The 14,921-nt window shown below is 38.1% G+C and overlaps 1 protein-coding gene across 4 annotated transcripts in view; it reads right to left on the reverse strand.

Moving 5' to 3' along the window:
• The window catches only part of RBM33 (RNA binding motif protein 33), a 95,436-nt gene that overhangs the window by 32,519 nt on the left and 47,996 nt on the right, over positions 1 to 14,921 (reverse strand). For all 4 annotated transcript variants that reach the window (XM_031615949.2, XM_031615950.2, XM_031615948.2 and 1 more), the window contains exons 11-14: positions 8,465 to 8,624; positions 7,290 to 7,621; positions 6,176 to 6,418; positions 5,120 to 5,407 (exon numbers count right to left, since the gene is read on the reverse strand). In XM_031615949.2, the coding sequence (XP_031471809.1) occupies positions 5,120 to 5,407; positions 6,176 to 6,418; positions 7,290 to 7,621; positions 8,465 to 8,624 (1,023 nt within the window). The remainder of the gene's footprint in view (positions 1 to 5,119; positions 5,408 to 6,175; positions 6,419 to 7,289; positions 7,622 to 8,464; positions 8,625 to 14,921) is intronic.

A 14,921-nucleotide genomic window follows, 5' to 3' on the forward strand; every position in this document is an offset into this window, starting at 1 on the left:
TCCCAGAATCCCCCCCTCAATGTAAGGGAAAAACAGTAGGACAAATCCAACCATAGTGACTGTTCACAAACATAAAAGCCCAGTAGAGTTTGTGTTCATAGAACCCAGACACACAAATCCTAAACATTTGTCTCCTGCAGATAGAACTGCTTCTTTCCTGAGCATCTATTGACATGGATTTTTCCCACAGTGACTGAGAAAGAGCAGCATGTCTCAGACCCAAAAGTCTACCCCAAGCAATGGCTAAAAAAAGACTCAAACAAAACTCAATTTTATTTTTCTTTTTAAAATGTGAGCTGTAGTTCCAAGAGCAAGCCTGAAATTTTTTAGGACAACGCCTCATAGAACAAAAGGTTCTCATCTTTCTCTGTACTTTTCAGACAGTGACTCTGGTGATAACTGACCCATGCTACAACAACTTTGCTGATAGATGGCAACAGATAGGAACATAATCCAAAAAAATGAAATGATCAAAAAGTCAAGAGCTGGAGATGCTAGATTGCAGTAAAAAAATATAAAAATAAAAAAAGAACTCCCAAGAAAGAATGCAAAATAAGACTCTTAAATATAGCCTTCATGGGATGAGAAAATTGAGAGAAGGATGATGTGCTATTATGCAGATGCTACAAATTAAGTTTTCAGGCAGGCTCAAGACATTACTGAAACTGTCCACACAGAAAACTTGTTCCACTTAATATGTTTTTCTTACTCACTTCCTTTGCTTTAGATCAAAATATTCTGCATTTTACCTAAATGGGTCTGATCAACCTCAGTGAGCCAGTACCAAATTTACCATTGGAGGTAGCATTGCATTTTTTTATTTTTTTCATTATAGACAAGTGAAAGTGCCAGTGCTAGCAGAAGTGTGCATAAGACCAGACCCTTCTATATATAAAGGACAGCATTTATCATCAGGGAACTCTGTGCCCTCATCTAACAAGTTCTGAAGGCTTTGGAAGATACAGATTCTGATCTGGAAAGCAAAAACCACCAAGTCAAAGACTACGAGTAAGCAGCACAGAGATGTGTACTTCATGGCACACTTAAATAAGCCTTGCTGACAGGCAAGGACCAAACACTCTGATCAATATGTCCACGCAGAACCCTTTGGGCAGATGAAGTGGGTTCAGCTACACTAGCATTAAACACAGAGGACAACTGGCAAACTCTATTAGCAACACATGTTAAATTTAATGAATGCTTAGCAAGATCTTCAGGCTACCTGACCTCAAATATAAGCTGAAATTTTCCTTTCAGGAATTCAACTCCTACTTATTGAATTTATAAAGATGCTATGAAGTCAATCTCTTCTTAAAGGGCAGGTTTTGAAATGAAGGGCCAAGAGCTCTGACAACTGCAAGGTCAGCTCATTAATAGCAATAAGCAGGCCTAAATTCTTCATCACCATAGGCAAGTAGCTAGAACAGTTAGGTTCTTAGTAAAATATCCTTGCAGCTAGGGGAAGACCAAACAATGTAAAGATTCTGAGATCATTAACAAAATATTTGCTTTAGGAGTCAGGTATAATTGGAACTAGCTCTGGAATGACCCAACAACATAGACTCAGAAATGATAGCAAACTTCTCACCAGGATGAAAATGGGGATAGTTGAACACTCTGCACCCCCTCAGCTTTAACAGCATCTCTTCTCCTACATGTTAAGGAGCTTTACAAGATGGAACTAGCAAGAGAGCATATTGGATCAAGAAGAAAATGGTATCTCATGACTGTTGAAAACAATTTTCACCCCAGCACATTCCTCCTTAAGCAGTAGCACTGCCCAAAGAAACAAACAAACCATCCTGACAAAGGAGTAGAATCTTTCAAAGATGTTGTGAAGTTCACAGCTTGTGTTGCATTTGGAAGTTTGCTGCCAAGAGCAAAGTTATCTGTAAGTGAAGAAAAACTCAGAGCAGCTTTTTCCCAAGTAAACTCCATAGATGCCTCACCATTTTTCTGTAGAAAACTCCACACAAAGAAGTTGTGTATTGTCTCTGGCTTCTCCTTTTATGTACAAAGTAAGAAAAGAAGAGCACAAAGCAAGAAAAACAAAGCAGTTCCCTTAGCGTCTTGTTTTTGTAAAGTAGAGATTGTGGTCTTGAACACAATACATTCGTGGTTTGGAGGGAAGACCAAACCTTAGCTACAAGGTTTTTCTTCTGCCTTAAATGTTCAGAGGTTTTAATGGAAAGAGCCAGAAGAAAATGTTATAGGCTGCCTTTCTGAGTCTAGCTCAGCAACAGCAGTAAGAGAAGCAGCAGTCCTGAATTCTCCAAGAGGGCTCAGACTGACACTGCTGAGCAGAAGACAGAAAAGACATACTCTAAAACATGCAATTACACTCCCTACTGCAATTTAAGTTGCTTCTCATAATAACCCACTTTTTTTTAATTATTATTTTTAAGAGGTCTGCAGACTTTATTACTAGTAATTTGAATTAAATGCAGAGCCATAAGAGCTGGATACTGCAAGTGCCCTGGTCTGCAATCAAGAACAAGAAAGGAAACATGCTGCCAAGCTCACTTCTCTCCCTAGCAAAACAGGTACAACCAAATGGCAGGATATACACAAATCTGTGTATTCTGCAGGTTCGTTTTATGTTGGATTTTTTTTCAGTTGTACTATTAGAAACAAAAAGGCTACCACCATTTGTCCAATAATTTATTATAAGTCTTCACAAAAGGTAAAGGCAAATCCAAATTACAGCATCTGTTGGCTGGCATTCAAAATTATAAAGTATCTTAAATAAAGGCAGCTAAATACGCGGCACACATTTTACACTACTGATGACAGCAGCTCCTAAACCCTAAGAAGCTATGAGCTGCTACAAGTTACTCTGAGTATCACACTATGATCTTCTAACTGGAAAAAGACTGACAAGAATAATCTTAAAGAACAAGACAGAAAGCACCATTATTAAAATCTGGAAGCCAAATCTACTCAAATTGGAAAAAAAGATCAAATTTATACATGTACAATTTTTCAGGAGGTTAATATAGAAAAGATAATTTAGACACATCTGCTTCATAACTCAATACAGCAACTATTTTCCATACTCAGAGTTTATAAAAAAACAAAACAAAAAAACCCAACTACCAATAAGACCCAACAAATAAACACCCACTTCAAAGTTTACTGGTAGAATGGAAAGGCTGTCTACAGCAGGGACATTAACTAAAACATAAGCTGTTATACAAGCACACTTTTGATTATGCTCTACTAGTTTTTTCTCCTGCTTTGACCTCCAATATCTAGTTTCTACTAGAAAGCTTTATATCACCTTTCTGCGTTTTCTTTGTCCTTGTATTCAACACAGAAGCACTTAAATACCTTAATTCCTCTCATCCTAAACTGACCTCAGCATGAGCAGAATTAGACTCACAGCCATTATCCATACCTCTCAGTTTCACTGTAAAAATGATTTTTCAGACTGAAGACATGCAAGTTCACATTTTGGAAAGTAACAGACAAAGGCATTGAGGTCGGTATTTTCCAGTCACATAGGAACAAGAACACAAGCATACTATTCAGAAATTTAAAATAGTTTTTAGTCTTCTAGTCACTTCAGTTGCAAACCTTTGTTTTGTAGATGAGGAAAACACTTAACACACAATATTGCCATTTTTGTGCTCCCTGAATTACAGGGCATTCATAAACATGTCCACTGGCTCTTCAGTGACAGAGATGGAAAAAAAGTCTTAATTTTCCAGTTGAAGACACTTGCAAAATAACCTGCCCAGTTCAGTTATGAGCTAGACAGCTAGAAGGGATGACATAACTTAACTCTTTGTCATCCTAATGGAAAACCAAAAATCAACAAAAAGTTAGGTAATTAGAAGAAGACAAAATGCTGGAAAACACTGCGATCTGGCTAAATGAGAAATTTAATAAACTACAATGCAACAAAAAAGAGACACGATTATGTGCTTGAAACTGAAAGTTGCTAGTGCAGCAATCCTCAGTCTGTGAAAATAAAAATGAATGGCACCAATAAATACTACTGCAGTGGCACAGTTGAAGGACAACTGCTACTACATTGTTTGCAGCACAGGAGTTCTCTCTTGGGTCCACTCTGAAAACCTTCATGCATTTTTTCAGTACCTGCTGAGTGTACCTACAGAGGCTTTACCTGTATGATTAACAATACTAAACACTACAGGAGATGCATCCTTTTTCAAGTGCGACACTTCTTTCCTTCTGTTTTGGAAGGGAAAAATATAACTTATACGAAACAGGTATTGCAAACTGTTTTCAAAGACAGCTTTCCAGATATTGTCAGAGATACTTCCAAACTAATGCCCAAAGTGCCACATGACAGAAATACTAAGGGACTCCAAGATGCTTTAGATGGTGAGGATCTCCTTTGCAGAGGCCTTCAATATGCATCTTTACTAATAGCCTGAAAGACAGAGACTTTCCTAAGAGGCTCAGCATTTTCTGTGACTTTGATTATTCCAGGAAACTGAATTGAAGTAAAGGAAATTACTTCAGCAATTTTTTCAGAAACTATCAAAATTAAAAACTGGATAAAGGATTTTTTTATTCCAGGTGAGAAGCTCCTGCATAGGAGGTCAAACACCGCCAGCTATGAGTTTCTTTTGTGTCACATTTGTGAAAATTAGGAATGATCATAACTAATTCAAGAACAAGATGCGAAACTAATCAGCAGCAGCTTAAAGGGAAGAAAGTATTATCCCAATTAAAGCTTTCAACAGTTGATGAAGGAAACTTGGTCCTTGAGACAAGTTTCACGGACAACTGAACTATAATGATTCACGGTTCTGTCCAAAATAACCTGACACTCATACAGGCTGCACGTTGTCATGTTCCTCTGGCACTTCCTGACATTCAATATTAAGAGCACCATCAATGCAAAGCTACTCATTCTCTCACGCTAACAGCACTCATGAAGACTGTCCTGCCAATCTCTCAGATGTTTGGTTTTTTTTTTGTCAATTGAAACGGTTTCTGCTATTGCATTAAAGAAAGTGCAACTCAGAAGAGAGGCCTCTAGTGGCAACGAAAAAAGGCTGGATGAGTAGTACATCAGGTGTGCTCACAGTTCACAAGTCAGACTAGAAAAGTTTTAAGAGTCTTAAAAAAAAAAAAAAAGCCTTACCTCTGGTTCTGATTTTACTTCTGGTTTCGCTTGGCCCACTGGTGTGACTGCCTTAGCTTTCATCTCAGGCCTTCCCTGTGAGTTTCCACCACCAGCTACAGTCTTGGCAGCAGACATCGTGCTGGTAATGGGTTTGACCTGAGCAGCTGGAGTAGAGGTTCGCCTGTTGTTGCTCACTTCCAGAGCATGTGACGGTGCTATGGGCAACTCCCGCAAGTTACTGTTTCTTGGAGCAGTTGGCTGTAGTTGCTGATTTGGACGCTTGACAATATTTTGTGAGGGTGTGCTCTGAAAAGCAGAAAGGAAAAAAAAATGTGAGATTTCTATTTCAAGTCAGACTGAAGTGTTTCCTACTTCAGATTTTCACAACTTCATTGTTTGTCAAAAGCAAACAAAAAAACTTTTCAAAATGACACTGTGTTTTTAATGTAAGAAGAAGAAAGTGTGAAAATTAGCACATTCACTTTTTTTTTTTTAAATTAACAGCAACACTGAATAACTTATTTAACATCTTTCTCAGAAATTGGCTTCACTATGACTTATTTTCTTAATTAAAATCATTCTTCTCAACTACAGTCACAATAGCGCTGCTACAGATTGCTGTGTCACCCCAACCTACCTAGCAACAGAACATGCTGCAAACTCACAGGACATTATTGGTACCATGTGAACCAGACCACTTATTTGCAGTGCTACTGAGAGGTCTTCAAACCAAAGCAAGTGTCAGAGAACAGTCACGGACTATCTGCAGTTTTAAATATAATGCAAACTTATCCTCCAAAACCCTTTACTGACAGTTCTTGGAAAATCTTTATAATCTCTTATTGGAGCTAAATCAAGAAAACACTGAATACTGAAATAAAGAAAGGTACAAGATAGACATGCTATTTGTGGAATTAGGTTATAAAATGACCAAGGTAGAGAAGGGAGCAAAAAAAGGGAAAAAAAGTAAAAGAAAGGGACAGAGCAGAAAAGGAATAAATGAGAATAAAAAACTACATGGTAAGTTTTATTGCACATGCAGAACTAAGTAAGATAACACTAAGTGGTACTTACATGCCTTGGCTTCATTGGACCCTGCCGCTGCTGACATTGCATTCTGTTGTTATTTGGCTGCTGCGGCGAGGCCTGTATGTGAGGCCTGAACTGTGGTTGGTTCATGGGCATCAAGGGCTGTGGTGGCCCTTGGAGATGATGATGGTGTTGCTGCTGCTGTTGCTGGTGATGATGCTGCTGCTGGTGATGGTGCTGCTGAGGCTGAGGCTGTGGCTGAGGCTGCAACGGAGGATGCAAGGGACCCTTCATATGAAGAAAAAGATTATTTGCTTTTAGTTTCAAAGTAATAACCTCTCAAAAAAGCAGCTCCAGCCTCCCAAGTCCACAAAACAACAAACTTGTGAGCAGCTATGGACCAAGCTAAATCAAAAATATACTGAGAGGAAAAAATGGATTAACAGAAGCCGTGCAAAGGAGTTCTGTATTCACAAAGTCAATAGCTTAAACGGAAAAAGACAAACGAAAAGCTTTCTTCACTCCCCTTCCTTCTTTTTTTGATTCCTTAAACTGTTCCTTCCCCAAACAAACATTGCCAGACCTCAAGGTTTCCCTATGTCGAAACATGAAGAAAACCCTCCAAATAAACAGAGCCATGTGCATACACTCTGCAAAACCCCAAAATATCAAGCAAGCAGCTCAGCTCCCTCTCAGGCAGCAGGAGGCTTAGCTCTTTGCCGAGCAACGGGGCTGAGCAGCAGAGGGCGCTCCGGGACTGCCGTCAGTAGGACGGGGACATCGGGGCACAGGGACACCCCTCCCTACCTCTGTGGAGCTAAAGGAATACCAGGAGCTATACGACGCTGGACCAAACAACAGTACAACTTCTCTGCTTTCGGTAGCGTTAAGCAAATCGTGATGTTTTTTGTAACTTTACTGTAGAAACAGGGCTGTTGTGTAGACTGCTATCAGAAACACATGAGTGCTGGCAACTGAAGAAAAAAGGTGAATCACTTTCAGACAAAGTAATAAGTACTATATGTAAATCTGCCTCATATCTGTTACCTCAAATAACTCAGTTTTAGCTCCATGAATCCTATACATCAACATGGGTACAACACAGTACTAGAACACCTGAAACACCTCTTTTAGGAGGCTCCATACTGCAAATCTGTACCTGCATGTTAGGCTGTGCATGTGCTGCGAGGAAGGGCTGTCCTGGGGCTTGTAGGAACTGCTGTCTCGGAGGAATGAAGGGCCGTGGATTTGCTGAACCTGGCTGGTTGAAGTGGAGAATTCCCACTGGACCTTGAGGCTGTATGTTTGGCCTTAGTGGCCTCTCTCTGGGAAATACGGGCTGCTGTCCTTGCTGGCTGAATGCTGGCCCAGGCTGGCTGAATGGCAGTGGGCTTTGGGTAGGGACGGGGTGCGGACTGTTAAGAAGCGGGGGAGGCGGTGGTGGCGGGGGACTCCGCTGCTCAAACAAGTGATGGCTGGGAAATCTTGGGTCTGTGAGAATCAAACAAGAAATTAAATGACAAATCATCCTTGGGAAACAAGCACACTTTTGAACAAAAGCAAACATTTCGTTTTGAAAAGTAACCTGAAATTTGTAAAAAAAAAAAAAAAAAAAAAAAGCAAAAACATGAGACTTCTTAATTTTAAGACCTAATTTCAAGGTCACATTTCTCTGGCTTGGGCCACTTGTTTTTAGGGGGAATTGATGCTCAAAGCACCAGTACAAATGAAAACAAGCAAGAATTAAGAATGTCTTTTAGAAATGGATTACAATGATTAGTGCTTAAAAGCACATAAAAACTTGTAGAACTTCTGCTAATCAGATATACAGCAACTTTTTACATCCTTCTGAGAACAGGAAAAACGTATATAACATATGCGTTATATATAAATATTACATACAGGTGTTAATCATAAGTAGGTCTATACATAATATATAGATATTACATACAGATGCTAAACATAAGTCTACATACACACAAACTACCTATTTTGTTTGCTACGCTCTAACATTCCAGCTAATATTAACAGATTTCTTCCAGTGTACACATACTCCAGAGAATACGGTGTTTAAAATATAACAAATTACAACAATTTGCAGCAATTACTTTGATACTAATTTTATTTTGTAGTTGGATAAATACATAAATCAATGGTAGCTAAATATGTTGACAGAAAACAACATCAAAAGAGGAGAAAAGAGATCAGGCCACTGGAATTTTTGGCATGTACTAGGCAGGCTACATCGAATATGGTCTTCAGGTTCTTTCTCAAACTGCATGTTTACTTCACAGAAAGTACACTTTGTACATTAATTGAAATAAAAACGTTTACCTCCTAGGAAAAAAGGGTCTCTGTCCTGAGGAGGTGGAGGAGGGAGAGGTGGTGGGGGGGGAGGTGGCCCTCTCCACTGATCCTGCATTGGCAGCCGTGGGGCTTGGGAGAAGTTGGTAGGAACAGGTCCAGGTGTGTGCTGCTGGAAGTCCGGAGGGACCTATTAAATGAGACAAAAATAAAGACTACCATTCAGAGAATTATCTTTTGCCTACTATAACTTTTTCTCCTCTTAAAATCTAATTGATTTATGGAGTTACCTACTATAATCTCTTCAAACTGGCAGTCCTTACTGAGTCATCCTTTCACAATAGAAGAGATATTAGACCTTGGTACAGTATTTTGAAATGAATTCACAATGTTTTAATAATCACTAGCACCACAGGAATGCCATTTATTCTCAAGCTTATTGAAATCCATGCAATTATTGACCTTCTTTTCCATTAATCCAAAAAAACCTGAATGTCTACTTTAGGAGACATTCCTGACATTTATCTTCTTAAAGCGTGCTATTCTGTGCCATCCATTTGGTACAATGTAAGCTACAGAAGTGAAGCAGCTTTACTTATAGTGGGGGAGGGAAATTGTGGCATTTGAAAATTAAAGAAATCTTTCAAAAAAAAAAAACCATGTCTACATATAATGCATCTGAAGCATTATAAGAAAGGCTGAAAAATTATCTTTCCACCATTAAGTTATTTTTTAAAATGTCAAGTGATTCTATGTAGTGCAGAAAACAGAACCATAATCCAAAAGGAGAACTCTGCAGAAAGAACACTCAAGTCAGTAACTTACACTATTACATTTTTTCTTTTATATCAAAAGTTGACAGAGGACATTTACAGCCTCTGGTAACAGAAAAGCTATGCCTCACATAAACCATTATATTCACAAACATTTCCTTATTATGTGTGAGTAAATCAAATAAGTAATGAACATAATATCTAAGCACGTTCTTGTTTTCCACTTAATACAATTTTGAAATTAGTGGTGGCATCTGCTCTATCTCCATCTGGTGTTCATCTAAAACCTTAGAACTTGCCATTGCTGAACATAAGCCTTTCAGAACAGATCTCAGAGCACACACTCCCTGCTAAACTGAATTAGTCATCAGCAAAGGTTTATTATTTATCCAACAGGCTGCCATAACCAAACAAATATGTAGTCTCACCCTATCCTATTTGTACAGCAAAAACATTAGCATTTTGGTTCAAAAATTTATTGCACACCAAAACCAAGTATTTGCCTGGCTACTGAAGTCTGTTCACCAAAGCAGCACAAAGCAAAGCTCTTCACACCCCTTTGCAAGTAAGCTACAGCTGGGATTTACAAGGACCAGAAATATATATGAGAGTATCACTGAGCATCAAACCAATATTAAATCTGTGGCCTTCTTGAAAACATCTAAGTGGGGATATCTGAAATACTAAGACCTCATTTGGAAGCGAGACTACATATTTTATGTCATTATATAGCCATCAGCTGTAAATACTTTATCACTCAGAGATTAAAGGTTCTATATCCTGCTGCCAGTACTCCTAGTCAGCCAGTCTCCTGTGGGTATTTCATTTAGTGAAAAGACATCATTTTACACTCAAGCATGACAGTCTTTGTAACGTACATGCTACTTAGTGGCAGTTACCCACAGAAAACACCAAGACCTTTAAATTTCAAAGGCTGTCTGCAAGCAGTTGCAGGAAGAGGGAAATATTTGGGATGGGGACATTTATTTGTCCCACCAAAACCCATCCAGGTTTAGTTGAACCAGCCTGTTCAACTGTACAGCTCTTCCCTCCAGTTGAAGAGAACAGCACCAGCTGTTTGCCAAACCTTAAAGATGCTGACCCCTTGCTCCCAAACGCACCTGTATCATCACTGTGCACAGGAACTACCAAAGGTCCTTTCAAACTAGGGTTAAAGGCAATCCCTCACCTTGAAAGCCTTGGGGATAAAAGCATATTAAAGCACAGCCCTTACAGTCACTGGGAACACACAGCGTTTCCACAAACCACACAGCCCAAGGGAGGCCACCAGCAAACCAACTGACAGTTAGTTGTTAGTTGCTGCATAATGCATATAGCCATTCCAACAGAGGCAGTGGAGAAACCAGTTCACCAGGGCAGTTTTCACAACACTGGGTGGTTTTTATCTTACTTCTTATTTACAGCACACAGTCCCATGAGCATATATCACCTGGGGAAGGAAGAAAATTCAGGCAGGTGACCTGCTTTTCTCCTATTTTCTGAGTGCTTTACTTTGCAACTCTAGAGTCTTCTACACTATATTTCCAATTAGTTTTCTCCTAATCCTACTTGATCTTCAGACACATTCTGCCGTATCACTCGTTTCCAATCCCAGATGGGATCCAGCTTTCCAGCTCTGTACCACCAGCAGGTGCTCCTGTACTGTGATAGTCCATCAAGAGCTGCCATTTGGCCAATGCAGACCCAGACTCTCCTGCCTGTGCACTTAGTCTAGGCCATTTCCTCTCTTTTTCATGCTTGGGAAGGAGAAGAAAATGAGAGCACACTGGGAAAAAAGAGATTCTGTATCTGTAGTTTAAATGAACACCTCCTCCCAGCAGCTGTCCCTCTCCTGACATCCTGCACCCTCATTATTATGACCGGATGCACCTCATCCCGAAGCAGCCCTAAATCACATCTGAATGGAACTTGCTGCTGAATTTCACACAGGTCTCAACGTATTGAAACAGCCTCTATTTAGGCAAATATTTTATTTTTTGGAAAAAAAAAATGGAGCAACCATAAAACATATGAATTACAATTTCTATTTTTTACTGTTTCACCCTTAGAATGAAAGCACTTCAGTCTCAGAATGGAAGTCCTGGGATAATTTCAAACAAAACAATTCCAAATGAGGCAGATAACCAGCAGAATGTATTAGTTTACACCGCAGAAGTCAGGTAATGCTAAGCACACTGAGAGCAGATTTATATTTCCCACCATAAACAAGCTTTAAACATTTCTGAAATAAACTTTATTCACTTCTAAAACTTTAAGGTATTTTAGATCAGAAAACGTTACACTTAGAACAAAGAGGAGAATATGGATTAATTACAAAGTTAAAGACACCACCAACCAGCAAGATATTTTACTGCCACAAGTGTAAGCAATACTGGTACCAAGCTTCCCACAGGTGCACAGGTGTCAACCACATTAGAAACAAATATATCCTCTCATCTACTTTTATTGACTTTAAAAAGTTATCCAACTGCAGAAAAAAAGCAAATCCCAGTAAGATGCACTGAAATTCATTCCTACTCTGGTTTTGTTCACAGCATACCTCAGAAAGTACATCCTACAGCACACGTTTGGGTCAAAACTCCAAAACAGTTCAACAAAATCAGATCATGAAATATTTTTAACTCTTCCTTATCAGCCTCTTCCTTACAGTTCAGAATGCTGGGTTTTTTTTCCCCCCACTTAATGTTGTTCAACTCAGAAGCTAGTACATTTTTAATAATAGTATTCCTGAATCCTAAAGCCAACCCTCTTTTCTCCACTTTGCGTTTAAAATAACATGAAAATCCTTTCTATATCCTGCAAAGTGCAGGAGTCGTCTCTGTCAGAAATCATTAGTGCTGAAGCATCGTATGTGATTACTAAAGCAATGACCCTTCCCTCCCACAGCACTTATCCATACACAATGGAACTGAGGTGGTGGTTTTTTTTGGTTTGTTTTCAATCAAGAAGTTTTGAGTGTGGGGAAGCCACAGAAGTATATGCCAGCATATGTATAGTAAAGCAGCATGCTATAAAGACACAGAGTATCGTTCAGGAATACCCATTTATTTGATCACCTGCAGATTTTAACATCTGTACGAGGCATTTTAAAGAACTAGTAAATTATGACTAATCACATTTCTTGGCTGATAACCAAAGGCCAATCACAGAAAGTTAATTGCAAAGTCATTTGCTATTTGCAGAAAAATGAATTATCAATATTTGCTTCTAAAAACAGAAATTAGTTCGATTTGCTTCCTTCTAACATCAGTAAAAAATGTCTGACCTCCACTTCTTTTTCCTAAACCAGCTTTTCTTGTAGTACTCCTAAAAAGAGAATTAAAATTCTGCCCACAAATCACTGTAATACAGTTGGGGAGAAGTCTCTATTTTCAGATTTTATGTTGCTGAGATTTTTCTTCTGTTTTCAGCATTCAGGAAAGCTCCAACAGTGATGGAGAAATTCCACACTAAGTTTCAATCACAGTTATTACTTTCAAGCACAAACATTTTAAAAAAGGCAAAATATAGTGAATATTTTTCCAAGTTTTGAGGTACCCTCAAATTTATTATTCTGAAATACCATTACATTTCTTTTTGCCAATTTCTAGGAATACACTCATACTGCAACTTCAACTTTTACTTATGCCACATTCTGTCCTAAGAATTGTAGAAAGTGATACAGCAGTTTTTTACTGATTAAGGCTTGAGGTTGCTTTTTTCCTTCTTAACAGCAGTCAAACTATCATTCTCAGAGAGGATTATTTTACCATTAGCATTAAACTCTACATTCAGCAAGTATTTGCTACAAATAATCCCCAAGTGACCACTGGTATTTTGTAAAAAAGACCACGCAGTTATTTAACTTCAAAAATTAATGAAGAGCAGGTGCATAAGCCAGCTTTCATAATGGTCTATTTTTGATAGAGTAAGCATACTGTAACATAGATGCATAATAAATCTTTATATGCACAGTAGTTACCTCCATTTTTCATGGTTTTGCTATGCGGACAGTTTCAAATAACAAGCAACTATTCAATACACACACTAAGCCTCCCTACAAAAAAAAAAAATCATTTTAACTATTACCACAAAAAAAATCACTTTAACTACTACCTCACCATATGATAAATTTTTGGAAACTACTTAATAAACACCATGCAGTTCAAAACCACCTATTTTCAAGTTAAATTGTTCAGCTGAAAGGCAAGAGAGAACTGCAAATTCATACAGTCAGTCAAGGCTGTAAAAATTTAACTTCCAGTCCCAAACTGGGGCCAACTGTGACACTGGGGGAAGGGACAAAATATTTATGTGCCTTCCCAGCAAGACCCCACAGGGCTGGCTCCAATTCATATGGACAGCGGTTCTGAAGATTGAGTTACCAAGCATCTGCATGAGAAAGAATCAGAAGAGCACAGACTGCAGCTTTTTGGGAGAGGTTTCTCCCTTTCTCATCATTATCAGATTAATTACTCAGTATTACTATTTTTGATTTAGCATCGTTATTATTGATTATTTAGTATTCAGTATATACTTTCTGCAATATGCTCTTTTGTGTAAGCCAAAAAAAAAAAATACACTGATGCTCGAGCAATGAAAGCAATGTACTGAACATGCAGATTTTTCTTAAGCTACCAAGGTAATTCTGTGCCAGACTTCTCAATTCTTAAGGAATGCAAGTGCTGATTTCTACCATTTACTTTATCCTAGCATCATTTTGTTTCATAAAGTTTTATGCATTTTTTTTGTGAATGCAAGAACTTTGATCTCAATGAAAGCTATACTGGAAATGGGGTTCTGTGTGGATTTTTTAAGAGACACAATCACAGACATTCTAGAAATACTTCAAAGAAGAACATAATCACATTGTAAGTACTACTGACAGGTATTTTATTGTCTTAAATCTTCCATTTTGTAAAGTTGATCCTGACAATAAAAAAGTCTATCCACACTTTCTCCCCATCGTGCTATGACTTACAATACTTCAAATTGACTTTTTATACAATTTTTCATGCACATTGCACAATTTCTTCTTTTACTTCCATTATTCAATTAACTCGCATGTTATCAATCACTTTTGGAAAAAAAATGCAATGCAAACTTGTCTACGATTCATTAGAGTTGTGAATAGCTCATTGAACACGACTCTCACACTGAGGCAATCCTACCTTCTGAAAGAACATGAGATAAGGTTACTTTAATCCTTCCAAAGAACTGCACTATTTTGCTTCCCTTTTATCCCTTTAAATATCCTTCCTAGTTAAGAAATTAACATTCTCTCTCATACAATTCTTACACAAATTGTACTTTTACTTTTCTGCATCTCTTGTTAATTACATGATGTTATCTCTAATAATCTATTCATGAAGCACAGATAACTTTGGTTACCAATAAAAGGGAAAACTTAGCATAAATTGCTTAGCACAAAGTTAATCTTATAAAGCAAGGAATAAAGAGGATCTAAGAGCTATTATATGACTTATCAGCTTCTCTAAAAGGGTCACTCCACTTTTTTTTCCACGAGACTAATTAAATACCTTAACAATGTCATTGAAACTTCATGAATCTTTCAATAAATTACACCCTGCCTCTACAACATGTTTTCATTTATTAATCTCACTTAAAATGCAAAGAGCTAAGAGAAGCCCATTGACAGTTAAGCAGGGCCACTCAGTTAATTCTTCTTATATGGTTTAAATGCAAAGAATAAT

This window comes from Phasianus colchicus, chromosome 6, assembly GCF_987193195.1.
Source record: "Phasianus colchicus chromosome 6, bPhaCol1.hap1.1, whole genome shotgun sequence".
Lineage (NCBI taxonomy): Eukaryota > Metazoa > Chordata > Aves > Galliformes > Phasianidae > Phasianus > Phasianus colchicus.